Source organism: Gallinula chloropus (genome assembly GCF_964237585.1).
Source record: "Gallinula chloropus genome assembly, chromosome: 10".
NCBI lineage: Eukaryota > Metazoa > Chordata > Aves > Gruiformes > Rallidae > Gallinula > Gallinula chloropus.
In genome coordinates this window covers 7,115,118-7,135,517 of record NC_140095.1, presented here as the reverse complement: position 1 = coordinate 7,135,517, position 20,400 = coordinate 7,115,118, and the positions used below count along the sequence as shown (strand labels likewise).

The following is a 20,400-nucleotide window of genomic DNA, read 5'->3' as shown; positions in this document are numbered from 1 at the left end:
TAGCTCTCAAGTTTTAAAGCTTAGTTTGTATTTAGGTTATTCTCCTCAGCACAGAAAAATGCTATTAGGTCATTCTCAGATAAACTACTTTAATAAGATCAAAAATGGTCTTCAACTAGTCAAAGGCTGATTTAAACTAGGCTGAAGGGTGCTGGAAATACCTGGCATTGCTACAGCTATTGACCAGTCATTTTACAAAGTTTCTTACAAGTATTCATTATTTATGTAAAACAGCGCAAGTACACAGATACTGCATGTCATATTTTATGCCTATTTGTCACAGACCAAGTGCACTGCAAAGCCAGGTAAGTCTAAAGAGGGACTAAAACCAGTAAAGAACCTACAAAAGCATTAAAAGTTGTTAAATTAGGCTCTGTAATACTGGCAGCACACTAAGTGTCTGAAAAAAAAGGGAGAGAGAGAAGCTCTGAGTAGGCTCCAGCTTCCATTGGCAATCCTTGCTATGTAGAATTGCTTCCTACATATCTGTTACCACATCCATGCCACTCTCTTTACAGTCTGACTTGCTGTACCCCATCTGAAGCAATTCTTGGCTTAAATAACATTTCCTATTAGCTGCATGACAATTAGACACATTAATATTTAAAAGCATTTAAGCCTTAACTTCTTTCCCCCAACTTCCTTAAAAACCCAGAGATCATTAAAAATCCTCTTAGCTATCTGCTTCCCCTTTCTTGCTTTAATAAAATTTACATACTATAGACTGTCAAATAATTTTTTCTAATATTGTCATTTCTTCATCTTATAAAGACAAATGAACAGCTTCATCACAGCTGCCTTCACAAGACAGTCTGTGGTCTTGATGTTTTACCTCTCCATGAAATATTGCAAATACTTTGAGCTTGTAACAGTTTCACAGAAGTAGCACGTTTCTCCTGTCTGCCTATATTTATGAGAATCCAAAAATCTCACAAGCAGCAGAATTTTTTTCCAAGATGAACACAAGGTAAGACAGTAGGTATTACCACATAAATTCAAATGCTTTGATGCAAACAGCACTTCTTTCAGACTCTGAGGGAGTGATTAGCTCAATTGCATGAGTGAGACCTTTGGAAACCTGAAAGGACTCCAGTTATCACAGCTCACCATGCAGCCACTAACAATCACTGCAGCATCCTGAATGACCACATCTGCAGCATGGATTACATTGTTTCAATGCTTCTATTCATTGAATCTCAAATTGTATCTCATGATAGAAGTGATAAAACGTCTTACAGGGCATCAATATAAAAACACAATTGAGCAGCGAAGGAGCTGGCAAACATTTTCAGAGCCAAGACTCCCTCTTGTATATGAGTTTCCCTAAAATGCATAACCTAATGAACTGCTGCTCCCCATATGTATTGGGTATAACAGGTATGGGATTAAAAAAAACACTAAGATAAAAGTGATAAACATCAATACATCACAGCAAAGAGCCTTTAAATAGTAAATTGAGATGTCTATTTCACTTTTTATGCCTTTGTAAGCTTCAAACTTACTTAGCTCCCTGCAGTTTTATCTTTGGAAATGTGGTTTTCATTTCTGTTGGCCTATTCGACTGCATCCAGATGGGTTTTATTCAATTTTTGTCAAGTCAGTTACTGCTTTACTACAAGGTGGTGCAACAAGTATTAGGCTAAGCATTTTAAGGTAGAACATCTGATGTTTATTCCTCTGAAGTATTTACCGAAGTGTAAATGATAAAAATCTGTCACACTGCTTATTCCCAGTTTATTTCAGGAACTTCATGCAACAGATGGAATGTTGATAGACCATCAGAGGCTCACAATGAAAATCATCACTAGCTTTAACCTGCAGTAGCAGTGCTTCTTCATGGGTAATCATTAGGTGCTGAGAACATAAAGGCAAGAACCAGGCTACACCTCTCTCAGCACTGCTACGTGGGATTTCATTATTCTGGGAAAGACAGGCAATCTACCGTGTATGAGTCCCTGCTTTAGTGGTAATAAACTGCCACGTAACAGCAACTCCTGTTTGTGAATAGTTGTTACAGTGTACATATTTCAACAGATAACCTATTCAGATGAAGATTTGCATCTATTCATTTTCTGCTCTAGCTCCCCACATCACACAGTAACACCGGGAACACAGGTGTACAAGGTTCCCTTGCAGTCCCCAGAGGGCACTCTATTGACACCTCTTTTCTGTGCCCCACTGGCACTGCTAAGAAACCATGAAAATTGCTGTCTGTGAAGTAGTGGGAAGAGTGAAGACACACACTGGAAGCATATATTAAAATGGAGTATCACACACCCCCACCAAGCATCCTCCTCCATTACCATCTTTCCAACTGAGCTTGCAAAAACAGTGATGTTCCCACTATTGTGCTTCTCCCAGGTACCTATTATTAATTTCATTTGTAGCCAATACAGCTTTCTAATTTAGACTGGATAATGTACATAATACTATTGTGAATTGCTGCTTTAATTACGAAGCATTATGCAATACATTCACCTGAGACATGCAACATTTTGGTAATAAAATCTATAAACAAGACAACGTATAAAAACTTAAGCAGCATTTCTACCAAAACCATGAGCTTATAGACCAAGAAAACCAACACTATGTCACCCTCAGCAACAGATCACATGACAATACAGCCAATTTGAAGAGATTTTTGGAATGGTATTTGTTTGATGAAGGGCAACACTTCTATTGCAAGGTCTGAAAACATCACAGAAGAATTTCTGGCCAAGTATTGTGTTACTTGACATTCAGGTGAGTTCTGTGCAAATAAAACCGGATCCAGAGAGACAAATAGGTAACACACATCCCTTGTTCCTTAATTCAAAACCACCCCTGCTAGCCACCCAGTAGGTATATTTTGAGCATGCAATAGTCAGAAGCCCATAAAGGAGAGGAAAATGTTGCAGCCTCACTAGAAGGAACACTGAATGATGGGCAGAAAACGCAGGGCAGTTCCATGTCGTGCATCAAGCACACGCCTTCCAGATCTTGGCACTACTGTATAGTCATGTCTGTAAACTGAAGCAGCTTCACCCACACCCCTGAAAGATGATCACCCCTACCTCCCTAATTCCATAGATTTTGGCTGTTGAAGTGAGTAAATCTTTCTGGGATTCAAATTTTAACTAGAGGACCAAGAATCTTGGTTTGGAGTTCACATGATTTTCCACACACCGGGAGTTTTGGCAGATCTGCTCATAGCTATTAAGATGAAGGAAGCAGACAAGTCCAGATTTAGCCTTCTACATGCTTCACAGCCAGATTCAGGAAAACAGTTTCTTTATAAAATAGTTGCTGTGCCACTGAATCAAACACATACCATGTGTGTACTCCTTTCACAGTAGATCTATTCATTATGCCTTCCATTACTTACTTGAAATGTGAATCTTGAAATACAACCGAAACAAACATCTGATTCTGCAATGTTTTGTGAACAGCAAGAGAAAACACCATTGTATCATACAACAAAGAACACATTAAACAGACACCATGCCATTACTGCACATCTGAAAATAAATATACCTGAAAGTTGAAGGTGTCACTCAAAAGTTCCAAGGCAGGTGACTTAAGTACTCACGCTTTTCTAGACTGTTAAATGCTTGGGACAATTTGCAGGTTGCAATAGAGAAAAACTATATTAAACTCTGCTAGATGCAATTATGTAAATTATATAGCAAGGTTTTATTTTTACACCCTCAAAACTATTTTGGCTTTACAAGATCAGCACCTGGAGCCTATGGTAGCAATTTCTCTCGCATAAGGCTAGTGCACCATGTCTCCCATTTATAAAAGAAAGCATTAAATCACTCTTCTTTTCAACCTCAGACTACTTTACTCCTAGTTGTCAGCATTAAATGTACTCCACCCACATGCCCTGCAAGCCAAATGTTGTGAAACAGTCATTACAAAGAAGGAAATTAAAAGTTAAAGCCAGCTGAGAAGAGAAAGTCAAATTATATATGCATGCTATTGGTTTTTAGTAAAGCTGTGGAAACGTGGAAGAAGTTTGCTATGAATATTCATTCCAGTTACATCATGAGCTTAAATGCTGCCATAGGTAAAACATTCCCATGCCTGCTTTCCATTACTCTACCATTTATGAGCTTTAGTAATCATATTAAAGCAGCAAAAGCAAAGGTCCAAGAACAGGAATCCCACAGACACCATATTAAAAGTCAGGCCATAATTTCATTTGCAGCCCTAACAATAGGATTCCTGCTAAATAAACCAGTTAGTTTTACCTGTCACCCAGCATGTTTACCAGAAACACCACTGCATATTTTGTTGCTAGCATCAAGGCAATCCATGCTGGAAACTACTCTAGAGACCAGGAACAAGCCCTAAAGCTACACACAGAACATAGCTCAAGCCAGAACAGTCTTGCAGCTCAAGACTAATTTCTGAGCCTGGAAGGTACAGACAAATCTTACCTTATTGTCACCTTCGAGTACTGTGCAATTGGAGAGAAGTGACTGGAGACAAAACTTTAAGTGTCTTTAAACTACAATTCATATGCTAATTTAAGCTAATTTTAGGATTATTCAATATGCACTACTATCCACTAATATAAAGCCATCTTTGGAAGTTATCCATTTACACTTAAATGCATTAATTAGGTAGATAGTAATAGGGTCCATTAGGTCAAAATACATTGTGGCATATTCATTTTGCACCACTTAAAATGACAAAACCTGTCTGGCAAATTAGCATTTGAGTATAGCTACAGCATGAGTGCCTTAGCCCATTTGGCAGCAGAGGAATTCCTGTCTAACCCACTGGTTATGGAAAGGGAAAAAAAACCAACCCCACCAAAACCACTAGAAATCCCCAATACACAATAGGATACCAAACTGTCAGAAACAGCTCAAATATTCTAGAAACTAACGTGATTAGTTTATTTTTAAAAAAATATTTTATTACATAATCTGCAGATTAAATGCATCAGTTATGCAAAACCCCACAATATTTTCTCTAGAAAAGCTGTGTATTGCAGTAGTCCTGTACACAGACCTCGACAGTGAAATGGACACACCTTGCATTTTTCCAGTATCTTCAGAGTGGAAGTACTGCAGATGATATACCTAATATAATTAGCATAGATGCCAGAAGATAAGCTGGTTTTCCTACTTCTACATTATCTAACGTTCTACAACATTCCTGGCTATCAGACATGACAAACACATGTACTGCAAAACAACATGAAAAAACTTCCTGAATACTTTCCCAGAAGGTAAGAAAATATTTTCTTTCTGGGGCCACACCACTGCAAACAATTAAGTTCTTAACAGATTTGTTATCACACACGGAGATGTATGTTTGCAGAGGTATTACCTTCTACAAGCAGAAGTTTATAAAGATTTTTAAAGAGACAAGAGTTCTACCAATTTTCACTCCTTCTTGCTGATGATGAGAGACAGAGGTGGAATGCAGATACACATATGCAGGTTGCTCAAGTATCACAGTATTTGCAGAAGAGACAGATTTAGTTACTGCTCATTTTTCCTAAACATACAAACATGAGTAATGTGCCACACAGAACTGTATTTTTCTTAGAGTCTCCAAAATGTAAGGAATCATTAGTATAAAGAAAATATATACTGGGATTTTAAAAAGCAAAGCAAAAACATACACATGACACAGAAGAGTGTCTACCAACCATGCAATTAAATTGGAGAACTCCACTGGGTGGAGTTTAGATTAGATACTGAACTGCAAAGCTTCAGGAGTCATGAGCTGTTCTGCAGGATGCACAGTGGAGACAGTTACTGTGACTCCCATAGTGGCAGCCCCCCTCTAAGTGGGACTTTACACCTGCATTCTACATACAGAAACTCTCACTTTTCAGGACCATTTAGAAAACATGGACAAGATCTAAAAATACTTTTTCAAAAAGTACATTATTCATTTGGCTTCTGTAACCACTTTCCTCATTGAAGAGCATTGAAAACACCAAAAAAAGATTATAAAGACAGAATCAACACATAAGAGCTTTTACAAGAGCCCTCTTGGCCACAGCTTCTTAAAATTTGAAGGCAGTAGCCAGAATTCAAGAGGTGAAGGTGGGCTACACAGCAACAGGAGAATCAAAGTCCCTTATTATGAATTACATAACTGCAGGAATCATGGCATCACATGGACAACTGCAGCTTTAGGGCATCCAGCAACATTCACCCTACCCTTGCATATTCAGAGGCTGGAGTCACCAAGACATACCTGTCAGTACCAGTATACTCCAAAAGAACAAAATTAACTTCCACTGAGAGGAGACAGACAGAATGTGACTTAAAGGGACCATGCTCTTCCCTCACCGTTTCACACATTATCTCAGAAGACTATCTGTAATTTGAGTTAGCAAAGAAGCGTCAAGAGAGACCACATTGTCATAAACCACTCGGAATACTTCTCTTTTGTGGTGAGGGAAGCTGTGGGAAGGAAGAGCAAGATGTTTGAAGACTTTATCACTGCAGTGAAACAGATAATTAGGCAATTAAAACTATGAAAAGTGGACAAATTACCAGTTCCAGATGAATTGCTTTACAGAAGAGATGGGAGAAGCAAGCAAACAGAAATGAGATCCTTTGGCAAGCATTTTAATAGCAAGACTAAAAGAGGGGCAGCTCAGGAACAAAGGTGAAAGGGTAGTTAATTTGCAGAAGCTTATCTGCTTTTGCAAAGGAACATTTTGAAGGAGCTGGTCCCTGAAATAATTTTGCTTTTCTTGTGTTGATAATTAGAACACTTTAATAGAAATTGAAGAGGTCTCATTCCAGCTTTATTTTCGGTCACTCAGCAAGGTCCTCCTATACTAGGTTTTTAATGACATCAGCAGTATCTTCACACACAGAGACTTGTTTAATTACTCTGCTCAATAGGAACCCCCTAACAAACTTACTTGTGCCACCCCTACTTGCTCCCAGGGTATGGACGCTGAACCACCATTCACGTGACACAGTGGAGGTAACATGAAAGAACACCCAAACCTCTCGCAAAACCTTCCTCCCCCCCCGCCCCCCATTTTCTCCCCAGTTGAGGTATCTTTGGTGAAGACAATACCACTCACACTCTGCTCTGTTACTAAGCACATTCTTATTTGGAAAACCTAAGAGTGAAACTGCCAAATTTGACAGTCCAGCTCTGCAGAGGTACCACCTATGAACTTTTACAAGGTTGTAAAACTGAGATTTCCTAAAGATTTAAATCAGGACATAACCAACAGGCTGGTGAGTACACAATGGTGTCAGGTGTGCCTATTCCCTTAGTGCTGTCTGCAAGGAGAGGCTGCTGTCTCATGCCACTCTGTTGCAAAAGGAAGGGCCAGATAGCTACAGCTCATTCTCATTTTGTTATTGTAATCTAGGGTAAAGATAAATGCTATTATTACAACAGGAGAGGCCATAGAGCACAAATAAGGATTACCTCTCACTGGACTCTGGAGTAACTCCCACTGCAATAACCCTCAGAAGGATGGAAGCATAAGTAGAGAAACAATCTTGTGCCTCTCAAAGGCTTTTCCTTCTAAAAGGTGTTTAAAGTAAAAATACACCCCCCCACCCCCCCAGCCCCAATTAAACAGCATGGAAGAAATGAGGCAGGAGTGGGATGAAGAACATAGGGAATACTGTTTGAATATATGAGCATGTCCAGAGTGTAAATTAAAAAACCCATAATAGCAGCAATACAGAACAGTTTATATTTCTTGGCTTTGCCCACAGAAGTTTCAGTAAAAGAAATAAACAATTACCTCTCGTATAAGTGGACAAAACTTTAACTTCTTTTAGATTTCAACACTTCTGAGCAAAACTGCTAATTTTCTTTCTAGTTATGATTTTATAGGTAATAATACGGAAACATGCATTTTAGTTGTAACAAGACTTTGATATCTATGCAAACAAAGTCATTTACATGATTTATTCCTTCCTGAATCTGGTTCTTCCAGTTCAAAACACAAGCAGCTGAGTAGGGAAAAATAAGTTTATCAGAGCTTTAAATGCTTTGAATCCTAGGAAGCTACTCTTATCTAATCCAAGCAGCTTGAAATGAGATATTGCCATAGGACAGATGTAGCTAAAAACTGCAAAATAGCATTGCATTGGCTGCAAAGACAATGAGAACACAACACTTGACATCTTTACGAGGAAAAAGGGGGGGAGCGCAGTGAAGTAAGCAAGCTTTGGACATTTTGTCATCTAATCTCTAGCTCTGTGTGGTGCTCTTCTACTGGCAGACCAAAACGTTGAAATATCCCTTCACCAAGGGAAGGCAGAGTCACAAGAACTGCTTGAACACTCCCCATTAGACCAACTGCTCTACAGAAGCGCAGGGGAAACACCAGCAGAACACAAGCTTCCCCTTGCCTTGAAGTGAGCTCAAAGCAAACAGCATAGAGGTTATTGTAGATCACTTGTGAATATAACAGTATATACCCATGTTCTATTGTCTCTTGAAAGAAAACACGAATGCAGTACACCATATACAGCACATGCAATACAAATACACCATGCTGCAGGGGACAAGGTCTTGCAGACAGCACCCTGCCGCTACTTTCTCTTACCTTCCATGCTAATTAATTTATTTTGCTGTATTTTCTTCTATGACTCTTTCTTTTGTTTTTAATATTAAAGAGACACATCTTGACATTAGTCATGAATTATAACCAACATCTGACAGCTCTTTTCTGTGACAGACTTTTGCAAGTTTTTAATCTTTCCTCTGCTGGCATTTGACAGTCTATGGATGACAGAGAGGACAAAAAGTGGAAAAACAATGATTAAGTACAAGAAGATGCAATGTTGATTTTAAAAATAACCAGCCTGTCCAGTATTCTTAACGTGAAACAGACAAGACTCTCATGCAGATTTCTTCTGAAATCCAGTATGGTTAATATGAGAAAGCTATTCTAGGACTTTATTTCTTTTCTGGAGAGTCAGATTTAGTAAGTTCCCCTGGTTTCTACAAAAGGAAGGTGCATGTAACAACAGTTCTTGGCACTTTCACATTTGCTATTTTAGAAGTCATCCCAACCTGCTTTAGCTTATCCTAAGAAACAACTTCAACATTAAAATTCACGCAAGGAGCACATGTGCTCCAGACAGCCAACACAGCTCAGAGGATTCTAAACTTCTCGGAAAAATAGATGCTTTTTTTTTTTGCTCCTTAACTATAAACACATTTTTTAAAAGCTTCATACTTTAAAAAATCCCAACCAACCACATTGTAACAGATGCTCTTCAGCCACATACAAATCTCCCCACTAAAATTTAGTCCAAACTGAATTATTACAGAAAAGTCACACCCTCTTCAAGCAAACACATGTGAAACTTGGAGAGGTCTGAACCTCACCTAGACACTGTCCACATTTCAACAGGTAAACAGCAGTCAGGCATAACACTTTTCTATCTTCCCAAACAGACCACCAATACTCATTTAAGCAGCTGCAATAGGTGGTGCTGAAAAGTATCATTAGGAAAGCAATGATCGACAAGCAAGGTAACAACTTACCTCAGCACATCATCCCAGGAACTACTAGGTTTATCAAAGCAGAATAGAGTATTTGCTTTGTTCACTCTTGGGCTTTAGTTAAGAGAACAACACAGTAAGTTTAGTGCTGTTCCACTTGTTTATGGTAAAACACACAAGGTGTGGGAGCCCAGAAAACAAATATGTATTTGTAGGTAAACAAAAGGTATTCAAATACATGTGATAAGCAGCGACCTAGATTTAGAACCAAGATACACGTGCTTCAAGCAAAAACACTAAATTAGAAAATAACACCGAGGATAAGTACTGATCACTGACGGTTCAGAAATCTGAATTTTTGAAACTGCACACCGATTGCTTTCAGAAACACATCTTTGAAGACACTGAAATAGCCCACTGCAGTTGTGAGCGAGGGTAAATAGACAAATCAAGTCAGAAACTACACGAGTTTAAAGTCAACTGCATCAGGCTTTACAGTAAGTATAACTCACATCTTCACAGCATATAGCAACTTCTTTCAGAGCAAACAGTTCCCAGAATTAAACAGAAGCATGTCTAAAGAGAGAAACTTTATCACAAGCCTCATTAAAGGGCACAAAACTCCCGCAAAGGGCTACCAGCATAGAAGAACAATACAAACGAAAATGTCTTCTCTTACCTTTGCTGAGGGTGCCTGTGATAAGCTTAAAAATAGTCTGAGCAAATTTGACAATCCCATGCTTGCACCTCTTTGAGCAGCCACTCATGGTTCTAGGGGGCAGGAAGGCTCTTCTCTCTTGCGAGGTCCAAGAATAACAACCCAAAAAATAAAAGGCGAGCCCTTCACAAAGTTGAGACGTCAGTTTGTGCCGTACGCAGAACTCCCCTCTCATGCGCTGAACCCCAGCCCCCGTGCCGAGATTTCGCCTCCTCGCAACCACAAGGAAAGATGAGAGAGGAAAAATTCGTGCCCCTTTTTTGTTAAGGACAGAGTTCTCCTCCTCAGCCTCCCGGCCGTCACTGCACACACACGCCGCGATGCCCTGATGGAAGTTGCTAAGCAGAGGCAACACCTCAGCCGGGCAGGAAAGGGGGCGGGGCGGCTCTGCCCGGCTTTGCAGGCTGCCACACCGGGCACTGCTAATGCCGCAATTAATGCTGGAGTCACAGGGTGGTGACTGCTGCAAACAAAAGCAGCTGCTGTTCGAAGACCGTTTTCTTGGGGCTCGCTTCCAGATGATTTCAATTAAGCTGTCAATTTTACTCTCATCAGGCCCAAAGGAACAAGAAAACAGCACTATTTTTCTACTCTGCCGACACTGTACTTGGATTTCGTATGCAGAAGGCTGCAGAGTATTCCTTCGCAAAACCCGTTAGAATTAAGAAAGCAAAGCCATGCCTCTTTTCTTTTAATTTTACCAGCTTAGACGCTCCTCAGCTGTTCGCTTGCTCAGTGCTGAGGGATGTGTCAGCCGGTGTCCAAGAGCCCGCGGGTCTCCTGCTCGCACCTCTGTGCAGCAGCGCTGCTTCAGTCCCGTACTTTCTGTACAGTACCTCACGCCGTGCTCGCCCGATGCTCACAAGGTTCCCTCTTACTGTACTGTGAGTTTATCCCCTAGCAACAGCCACAGCTCTGGTTTCTCCAGTTCAGTCAATTATTTCTGCGTGCCTGGAATACTTTGAATAAAGCAGCGAAGCAGAGGTACCTCAGAGCTTCTGACCCCACCTGAGCGCTGGGTAGAGTAAGGCATCTCAAAGCTTTAATCCATCCTGAAGTCCTGTCAGATGCTTTTTAACAAGCCCCAAAATGCAGTATTTGCTTGTCCCGGGGTGAGTTACAAAGCAGATTACCTCAGGCTTCTGATCACACCCAGCTGCCACCCTTTCTCTAACAAAGCCACCTGGAGCCAGCCGTCACTGCCGAGCAGCAACAGCTGAGTTCTCTGCCCTTACTGAGAAACAAGCGCAACGAACAGCTTTTCACTTCAGGGAACAACGATAATCCTCTTCAGTCAGGGGCACTAAACTGCTTTACGGCGTAATTTACACCCCTCTCAGGCAAAATTCCGGGCTATCTGTCCCTCCCGCCTGGAAGCGCCATCCCCTTTCCCCCCTCAGTGGGGCAGCCCGCGCCGCCGCCCTCTCCCTCCCTCCCTCGGCCGCGCGCGCCGCAGCTCGCCTCCTGAGGCGGGAAGCCGCTCGCGCCGCCCGGAGAGCTTTCCCGCCGCCTCACTTCACCTCAGGAAAAGGTACTTGGGCACGGAAAAAGAAACGTACTTACAAAGTGATTTAGGTGGCTGTCACTCCCGCACCGAACCGTCAGGCACCAGATGTGTTGCTGCCCACTGACTTCCATTGAGTTCCCCTCAGCTCACTGTCAGGTGTGGGTTGGTTTGGGGGTTTTTTTTCGGATTCAATTATCTGCAGCCAAAAACTTCCAAAACGTTCTGTAGAAAGCAGGTGTAAGCTGATAAAGGGGGTTGACCCTGGCTAACAGGAAACCTCCAAGGCTGCCTCCAGCCCCACACAGACATCCCCAGTGGTTACAGCCTCTGACTTGGGGTTGTACTCCTGAAAAACCTTTCAGGCAAATTTTTCTGTAAGTTTCTGATAAATCTTTACTGTTTCCTTTTTTACACTCTGCAGGGCCAAAGGCAACCATCTGAGCAGTCAGATGCTGTGCTGCGGTACACCAGGTGCTGAGCTCTAAGGCCACCCCTCCTCAGGGCACTACAGGCAGAGGGGAAAGGAGCAAGGCACGTTCCCACTGCATCCAACTCCACCTGGATTTCAGCAAATACCGCAAGGTCCTGTGGTTCCTGACATCATCACATCCACACATCCCAGAGTCCTTTATTATATATGACTTCCCCATTTCACAGATGATCAGCTCTGTGGGGATCCTTAGCCTAAGGTTATGAATGAGAAACAGAGAGAGATAAAATAACATTCTGGAACATTGTTAGAAACATGGCTAAATAGAGAGTGGCACATGGTTTTCAGGTGTAAAACAGTATTTCTGCCCCCTACTTCACAGGTTTCCAACAAGTAAGCCAAATGGTAAAGGGTGATGTGAGTATGGAGAGGAAGAAGGTGTTGGAGAGGCCACAGCAGCAAGGCCTGGTTTGAAAAAACACAAGAGCCACTTGACCATTCTTGGCTTGATAACCTTGGCTGACTAGCCAAAACGAATGTTAGGCTTGGGGAAAATACAGTGCCAACTAACTCCTTCATGAAGCCAGCTCCAAGGCTGTCCTTTATTCCCAGAGATCCAATTCAAAGCTGGAAATGTGATTCTTCAAAAGCAAAAATAAATTGTAATAAGGCAGTAAAATGACAACAGGGAAATCAAGGAGTCAGCAGGTTGATCATTAGTATATCTCTGTATCAAAGGTTTGCAGCATGTTTAATTGCATTTATATATATATGCACACATCATAATTATAATTTGGGAGGGGGAAAATGTAGGACAAGGGAGCTGTATAAAAAGAAGTTATAGAAACTGAGAGGACTTACATAGTGGGAGAAGGAAACTGTGTCATATCCCAGACAGCACTTTAAGCTTCCCTGGCATTCTAGTTTCACACAGAAAATGAGATTTCTTCTCAGACCCCCATTTGCCTCTCTTGGCCCACCTCACACAAGGAACAATTGGTCAAAAGGAAAAACATGTACAGAAGTATACTGAAGTGGATCATCTTGACAGGGTTTAGCTGCAGCAGGTTCGTGGAGATTTGTAGCCATGTAGCACAGGGATAGCTGAAGTGAACCATGCTTCCAGCAGAAGTTTCAACAGCCAAAATGTATCTCCTAACACCGATAATCCCAAAAACCATTTGGACATAAAGATATGCTGGAGACATTACCACAGAGAGTGCATGTGGATAGGAGTTCAATGACACTGAGCTGCTCTGCCCCATAAATACTCTTTATTGATAAGGGAACTATTTAGTATTTGTGATACAGTGATTCCTGAAGTCCCAGCACTCCATTGTAGTACATACAGCACAAACCTAGAAAACAATTAGGATGGCTCCTATTAAAAAATGATGAAGGGAAAATAAAAGTAAACAGAAACCAGCCAGGCAGATAAGGAAGCACAAAGCAAGACCATAGTTAGCTGTGGCACAGGCCAACCATGCTGTCTTAAGCCCATAATGGGAAAACAGTGTTTGAAGGCAGTAAGATAATGATTTTGTAGATGTTTCTGGGTTGGTATAATGGAAAGCACAGGGCTACTTACTTGAAGTTTAGCATGTTGGAAAATCAGGCCTGGCTATAATTGTTTCTGAGGTAGGCATTACCACTCTAAAGGAGTGAATGAGACTGCCTGGAAGATGTTCATCATGAAGGGCCTCAAATTACTCACTGCTGTTATCTGTGGGAAACTACAACAGCAACTCATTCTGGTTGCAGGCAAATTTATACAGTATTCAGTAAGTGACCAGAGATCTGAGAAACAAAAGATGTTTTGTTCCTGTTTTAGCTTTTTATAATGTCCATTTCAGACAATAAGATGAGCCTAGACAGTATTTCTGTGTATTACTAGAAGAATAAGGTCAGTCAAAGGTAGAAAAGCATACAGAAGTAAGGTTTAAGACGTGATGTAGGTGGAAGTATTCTTCCCTGAAGGCTTTGCTATAACAGACTCCAAATTAACACGGAATATGCCCTCTAATTTATTTTACATGGATTTTCAGCATGCTTAAGGGACTACAGCAGTTACACAGCATTCAGAAGTGCAACTGGTTTACTCACACCCATGCTTATTATAATTTTCTGCACGTAAAATCTGAGAACACTACATAATAAGTTAATTTCCATCCCAGATATAAAAGTGCATTGTAGCAAATTGTCCTTTCCCTATTTGCCATTCACGATCACAGTGTGAGTGGGTGAGAGGTGAAAATATTCTCTGAGTATCTAAGACTCATATGAGCTAAGTTCAACAAGGGGGTCAGCCAGTACAGTTTCCACTGACATCAAAGACAGCTAAACCTATTTGCATCAGGAGAAAGTTTAATCCCTTAACTTGAAACCCCACAGCAAATGCTCAAGAATAATCTCTTGAATAGATATGAACAAACAGACTGTGAACCTGGATTCCCTGCTTACTTACAGCTCTCTCCAGCATAAAGGGAATGTCTCTATTTTTCTGAGGGTACATTAGGTTTGGAAAGAGCAATTTCAGAGCTAACTGCTGGCAAGGGTGTCAAGGTATAGCACTCAGGTTACTCAGTCTATCCCACAGAAACTGTCATCATGGTGTGGAAGCCAAAAAGGCAAAGGGGATGATGGCTGAGATCCATCATAAATCCTGGGTACTATCAGAGAATACACTCCAGTATTTGTATTTCTTACATCACTTTCCCATTTCTGCTATTTGGCATTGAGGGACATGATGGTCAAGTAGTTGGGTGTTTGGTCTAGTCCATTCTTGTATTTGGCTATAGATAGACTTTTGCACAGAAGCCAGAAAATTCTCATCTTAAGGATATTCCAAGACACTCCATTTCTCTGTGGTTCAAGGAAGTGCATCACTCAAGAAACTACCTCCTCTCAAACTCCCTAACATACTGGGTTTTTTTCTTAGGAAACATTTCCATACTGATATAATGCACTGTTACATTAACAGGATCTTTCCTCCTGTTGTGAAAATTGACTGAAGTTCCAGCACTTTAAATATTCATCTCAAGCCAGGTGGTCTCCTATGTTCCTGATTGCCAAAGCTGGAGACTTGGCTGGAGCATGCCACAGATTCTTGCCCATCCTTTGCTCCCAGCTCTACTTCCCACAGAAAAGAAACTTGGTGACAGACATACACACCCAGTCTCTCCCAGGCATGGAAGTGGAAAGGTGCCAAGCGCTCTCAGGTCTAGAAGTGTCATCATAGACATACTGCATCATCTTCATCACACTCCCAAAGGCACAGCTGTCTTGGGATAGACATAAATGAAAGTTTAACGATCTGTTTGTTTGGAAGCATACCTAGCAAGCACAGACAATTGCTCCTACTAGCTGTGTCCTTATTCCCTCTAGAGAGGCAACCTAACATATCAAGAATTACAGCTTTATTGGCTGCTAAGAAACGTATAACTTCAAGGAATAGCTTTGAAAATTGATCTACTTAAAAGTGTGGATAGAGCTCTCAGCATGGCATATCCAGTGTCATTATTTGCAATAATACCACTGTTAATATTGATCATTTTCTACATATAGAAATCCAAATACATTGGGCTCCCAAGGAAGTTTGTGCTAATATGTGTTCTTCAAACACTACCAGATGGACTCAATTGCCTCTGATTACCAAGAACAAAGCAGTAGGAAGTTTAGAATCAACATCCTCTTTGTACCAGTCTAGCACTTCATCAGCATCATCCCAGTGCTTATATCTTCTCTACTGGTTTCTGGCATTGCTGCCAGGCAGATAATGGCCATACTGCATTTTCATTTATTCTGCAATTCCAGTTAGTATTATCAATCAGAGCCGCAGGAACATCGCATGGAGATTTCCTCATCATTACAGAACTTGTTTTTATGGCACAGTACTTATCTCTAGACTCAGGCAGCATTCCTCACTGGAGAGGAATGTATATAGATAGCAACACATCAGTATTTTCCACAAACTGTCCACTCAAATTGGATCATCTGTTTATTTAATATCCCATCTGTCGAGCATGACTAATTGTTTATTTATACAGGAAGTCTAGGGGAAGAAAGTTTGCTCACAAAAAAGCACACACACTGAAATGGGCTGTTTAAAGCACTGATAAGAAAATACAAGTATCAAGTTTTGGGTACAAGCCCTTTTGCCTGAAGTCCTGACATAGGTATACAGAGTGCACATAAACTGAAGGCACAATTCTGACCCTTTGCCCTGCCCCCCCAGTAGCAACCTGACACCTTGGACTTGGAAGTCACTCCAAGCCAGTGGTTCATCTATGCCTGTGGAAAAGCACATTGACTTCTCTGGAGCTTTGTCCAGACAGCTTTTCTCCACAGAGGAACCTGAGGCCAGTGCTTAGATCTTTCTTTCCAAACCAAGCACAGTACTTACACACAAGCTTATTGCAGAGAAATTGACTGAAGTTCCAGCACTCACGATATTCTAGTCCTGGACTTCTCCTGAAGTTTGTCTTGCTAAAATATACTGGTGACTTAATCATTCAGACTGGAATGAGACTGGATACTTTTTCAGACTCTTGAATAGATTTAAATACATGCAAGTGTAAAGCAAGAAGTTGCTATATCACATCCCTGAAAATTACACAGAGCTTCTGTCAAAAGGAAAGTGCGAGTCTAGCCAAAAACTGTTCCCAGTTCACAGCTCCTGGCTATGAGTCCAGGAAACCCTGTAGTGACATGTCTCAGCTTTTGTTATGTCTGCCCTTGTCACATGTGTATCAGTATCAGATTAAAACAGCAGGAGAAGCAGAGCCACACACAGCCTCTAGAGATACTCCACAGGGAAGTGAATTCTGCTCAGTAGATAGAAACTTGACAGTTTTACATGTGAAATGCACACTTGCTGCCATGCTTTGGTAGTGAGGGCATGTCAATATTTCAATGACATCCTGCTTAACTTCCACATTAGCCCTGTATTCTCAGGAGAGTTGTGCTGTGGAGATGGGTTAGACACATTTTTCCTTTGTTCTGTCATACAAACTCAATCAAAATTTAGCCATAACTAAGGACAGTGGTGCTACTTGGCAAATACAGAACTCCTCAGAGAGCAAACAGCATATACTGAGCATAGTAACTGTAGTAAAGCTGGAAGTGAGGAAAGGCTGGTAATGATCTTGCCCTTGCATATAGGTTAGTAGGAGGTGAAGGCAGCTTTTCCTAGAAAGACATCTGCCATCCAGAAATACTGGTCTAACTAAAGGCAAGAGATTGACTTTTCATAAGTAAGTGTGTAAGCTCCATGGCTAAGTCAGCCTCCATAGAGGCGATTACAGAAAGCTGAAGTAGGAAAAAGAAGAAAAAACTTAACAAACCATGTTTCTTTCACTTTGGTAGCAGTATTTTGTCAAAGGTATCTCCAGACTCGTAGAGCAACAGAGTTTACATTGAATCAATAGTTGCTCTTATGACTCCCAGCTCCAATGACATGGAAGCATGCACTCATTTGTTTTCAATTTATAAAAGTATCAGAGCATGCATGAGCTAGAGCTGTCCCTGAGTGAAAGAGGAGGAAGCAAATGGCTAATGTGTTAGCTGTGCTTCAGTGGCTTGGTAGGACAGGTCAGAAAAAAGAATAATGCTGATGAGAACATAAATTGGAAGATCAACTATGTCAGTAAGGAGAATATAGCTCCTTTCAGAGGCATGATGTCATGGAATTTCCAAAATGAAATTTCCTCAGCATTTCGATTTCAGGGGAAATTAGAAATATATTTCTTTCACCCTCTATTCCTCATATTGGTTTTCACTCAACTTTGAGTTATTTCATTGAGCATTCATTGGTCTGGACCTGGTATATACCCTGACTAGACAAAGTATTTTCTTTCTCTACATTATCTCAGACAGAGTTGATTGAAAATACTCTTTCCATTTCTTTTATCTTGTTATGAAATTGATGTAATAATATGTACCTCCTTCATACCTATTTCTGGCATCCCAAAAATCTATTTCCCTCAATAAAATAAGGCGTAATGACTTGGCACCTGATGGTTTTATGACGAACTGTCTTCAGCTTGGTGCTGGCATTACAAAACAAAGCACCTCCAGCCAACCTTCTTTCTAAAGTCAGTAATCTTGTACTTCTTTTTTGTATCCTGTCCAGTCTTGAGGTGTAGGTGCTTTAATTTATGCAGCAGACACTGAACTTCTCAAAGCAGCAAGAGAGATTATATACTTATACATTTTAATGAGCTATAACAACTTGTTCTACTTCAGAAGAATAAATTTTGGTGAAATCAAGATGACTTACATAAATGAAGCAAAGCAGGATGGAAAAGCATAGGTCATACTTCCTGACTGGTATCCTTTTGCCTTCACCATTACTTTTCCTTAGGCACAAAATAGGTGCTGAACCTTTTGAGCAAACAGTTACGCCCTTTCTCAACTAAATCACAATTTAAGTGAATGAAACTTACCTGCAGTTTTGAAGCTATCAATCCTCAGTTAAATGCAGGGAACAGCTATGTAAAATTAATGTTTCTGCTGACTGAAAAGAGTGAAGCAAGGAAGACTATTTACAACAACCCAAAAGAATTGATCCAAACATAGTTTTCACAATTCTTCAGCTTTCTTTGTTTTCCTCTTAGAGATAACATGCTCAGCTTATTTTTGGCAATCTTATAAAATAATAGTTTCAAAGTAAAAAACAAAACAAAACAAAACCACCTGGCAAGGGTTTGTTATTTTTTTTTTTTTTGAGGTTTAAAAAGTTTAATCCCTTGTAAAAATACTTTCTTGATTTGAAAACTGAGATGAGTACCAATATCTGCCTGATTTTGTCAATAGGCTTATACTCCTTTCAATTACAGTTTTAACAGATGTAAGTTTATGCAAACAGACAAATGTGGCTGTTTACAGCCTCATTCTGATAATGACTAAACAGCAAAACTCCTTGATTGCTTTCAATCTATGGAACGGCCCTGAAACTTTTATGATACAGAGCAATAAAATTCAATACAGGCTACACTAATTCCTTTCTATAATTTCTGGATTTGTAGACACCTGTGAGAATTTTTTATAAGTTCCCATGACTCTTAGAAGTTCCACTAATAAAATACATATATAGTTCTAGTATCTTGATTAAAGTTTATCAGTCAGCAAAACACAGAGTAAACATAATATCCTGGAATTAGCAGATTAACCATATGTTTATGAATAGAGTATCATCAAAACAGTCTCATTTACCCTCAGGTGAAATCTGTTCATCTGGAAAAATCCACAAATGTTTATAAATACTCAGCATTCACAATTTCAGATTCACATATGTTAAAAATTTAAAGAATTAATTGAAATAGTTGTTTAATAATAATTATTATTCACATTTGCTTTACTTGTGACCTTTTTGTAGTACATGTTTTAGGAAAATACATCAAAAGAAGTAGTCCTGGCTCAACTAACAATGACAAAATACTGTTTAAACAAATTTAAGGTCTAGTTCTTGAGAGTTAAACAGTAAGACAGGGAGCCTGCTGTTTTCTACTTGTAGCAGCTTTATGTACAAAAAATGCAGTTCTCTAACTGTCAATAGCCTTTGTTCATAAACCCCACATAACAGGTGCACTTTGCTCCCCTCTGGTTTCAATCCATGCTGAAGCCTTGGTACTCCAGTTTTTAATTGGTTTCTGTTTATTTATTTACTCTGCTTTTAAAAATTCCAGTTTAGTTTTTAAACCCATGAACTCTGATCACTAAATCTCAGCACTCTTTGGAAACAAAAAGGCAAGTGACAAAAATCCGGTGTTTTCCCTGGCAGCCGGATGAAGCGTATTGCTGCCAAGAGGTTCATACACTCAATTTCTTGCAGCAGTAAATGACAGCACATCTATCACAGCCCGCTGCTCTCTTTACCAGATCTAGATAGATTTTAAGAAGAGCTAGTCAGTCACCAAATACAGGTGACTGAGAACCATCATCCCTTTCCAAACAGCCCAGTAGTATGATATGTCACCTGGATCATGGACTGAGGATAATTTTTCCCAACTTTTCTTTGGTACTACTTTATTTTACATGTGTACTTTCAGGCACTCTAGCACACAGGTGCCTGGTGAGATTCTGAAAGTGAACTGTAACTGTTTAGGGTTTTTTTTCCATGAGTTGCTCCATCATCTGCCAAATACTTCTCCAGCTAAAACACATTCTGAAGAGGGAGAGGAATGCATTTCTAGCTTTTTCTGAGGATGCCACAGTATCCTGACTTATTAACCACCATGCTCATCAGTAACAAATACCCTTTAAGCAGGACTTGTGCAAGGCCCTAACATGGTCTTTAAA

General features: G+C 40.3%; 1 protein-coding gene across 1 annotated transcript in view; it reads right to left on the bottom strand.

Annotated features, from left to right (window-relative positions):
- The window catches only part of KCNIP1 (potassium voltage-gated channel interacting protein 1), a gene marked incomplete at both ends in the record, with an annotated part of 415,309 nt that extends 405,095 nt beyond the window's left edge, over positions 1-10,214 (bottom strand). Inside the window, one exon of the mRNA XM_084268620.1 lies at positions 10,127-10,214. Within this exon, the coding sequence (XP_084124746.1) occupies positions 10,127-10,214 (88 nt within the window). The remainder of the gene's footprint in view (positions 1-10,126) is intronic.
- Positions 10,215-20,400: the final 10,186 nt, after the last annotated feature.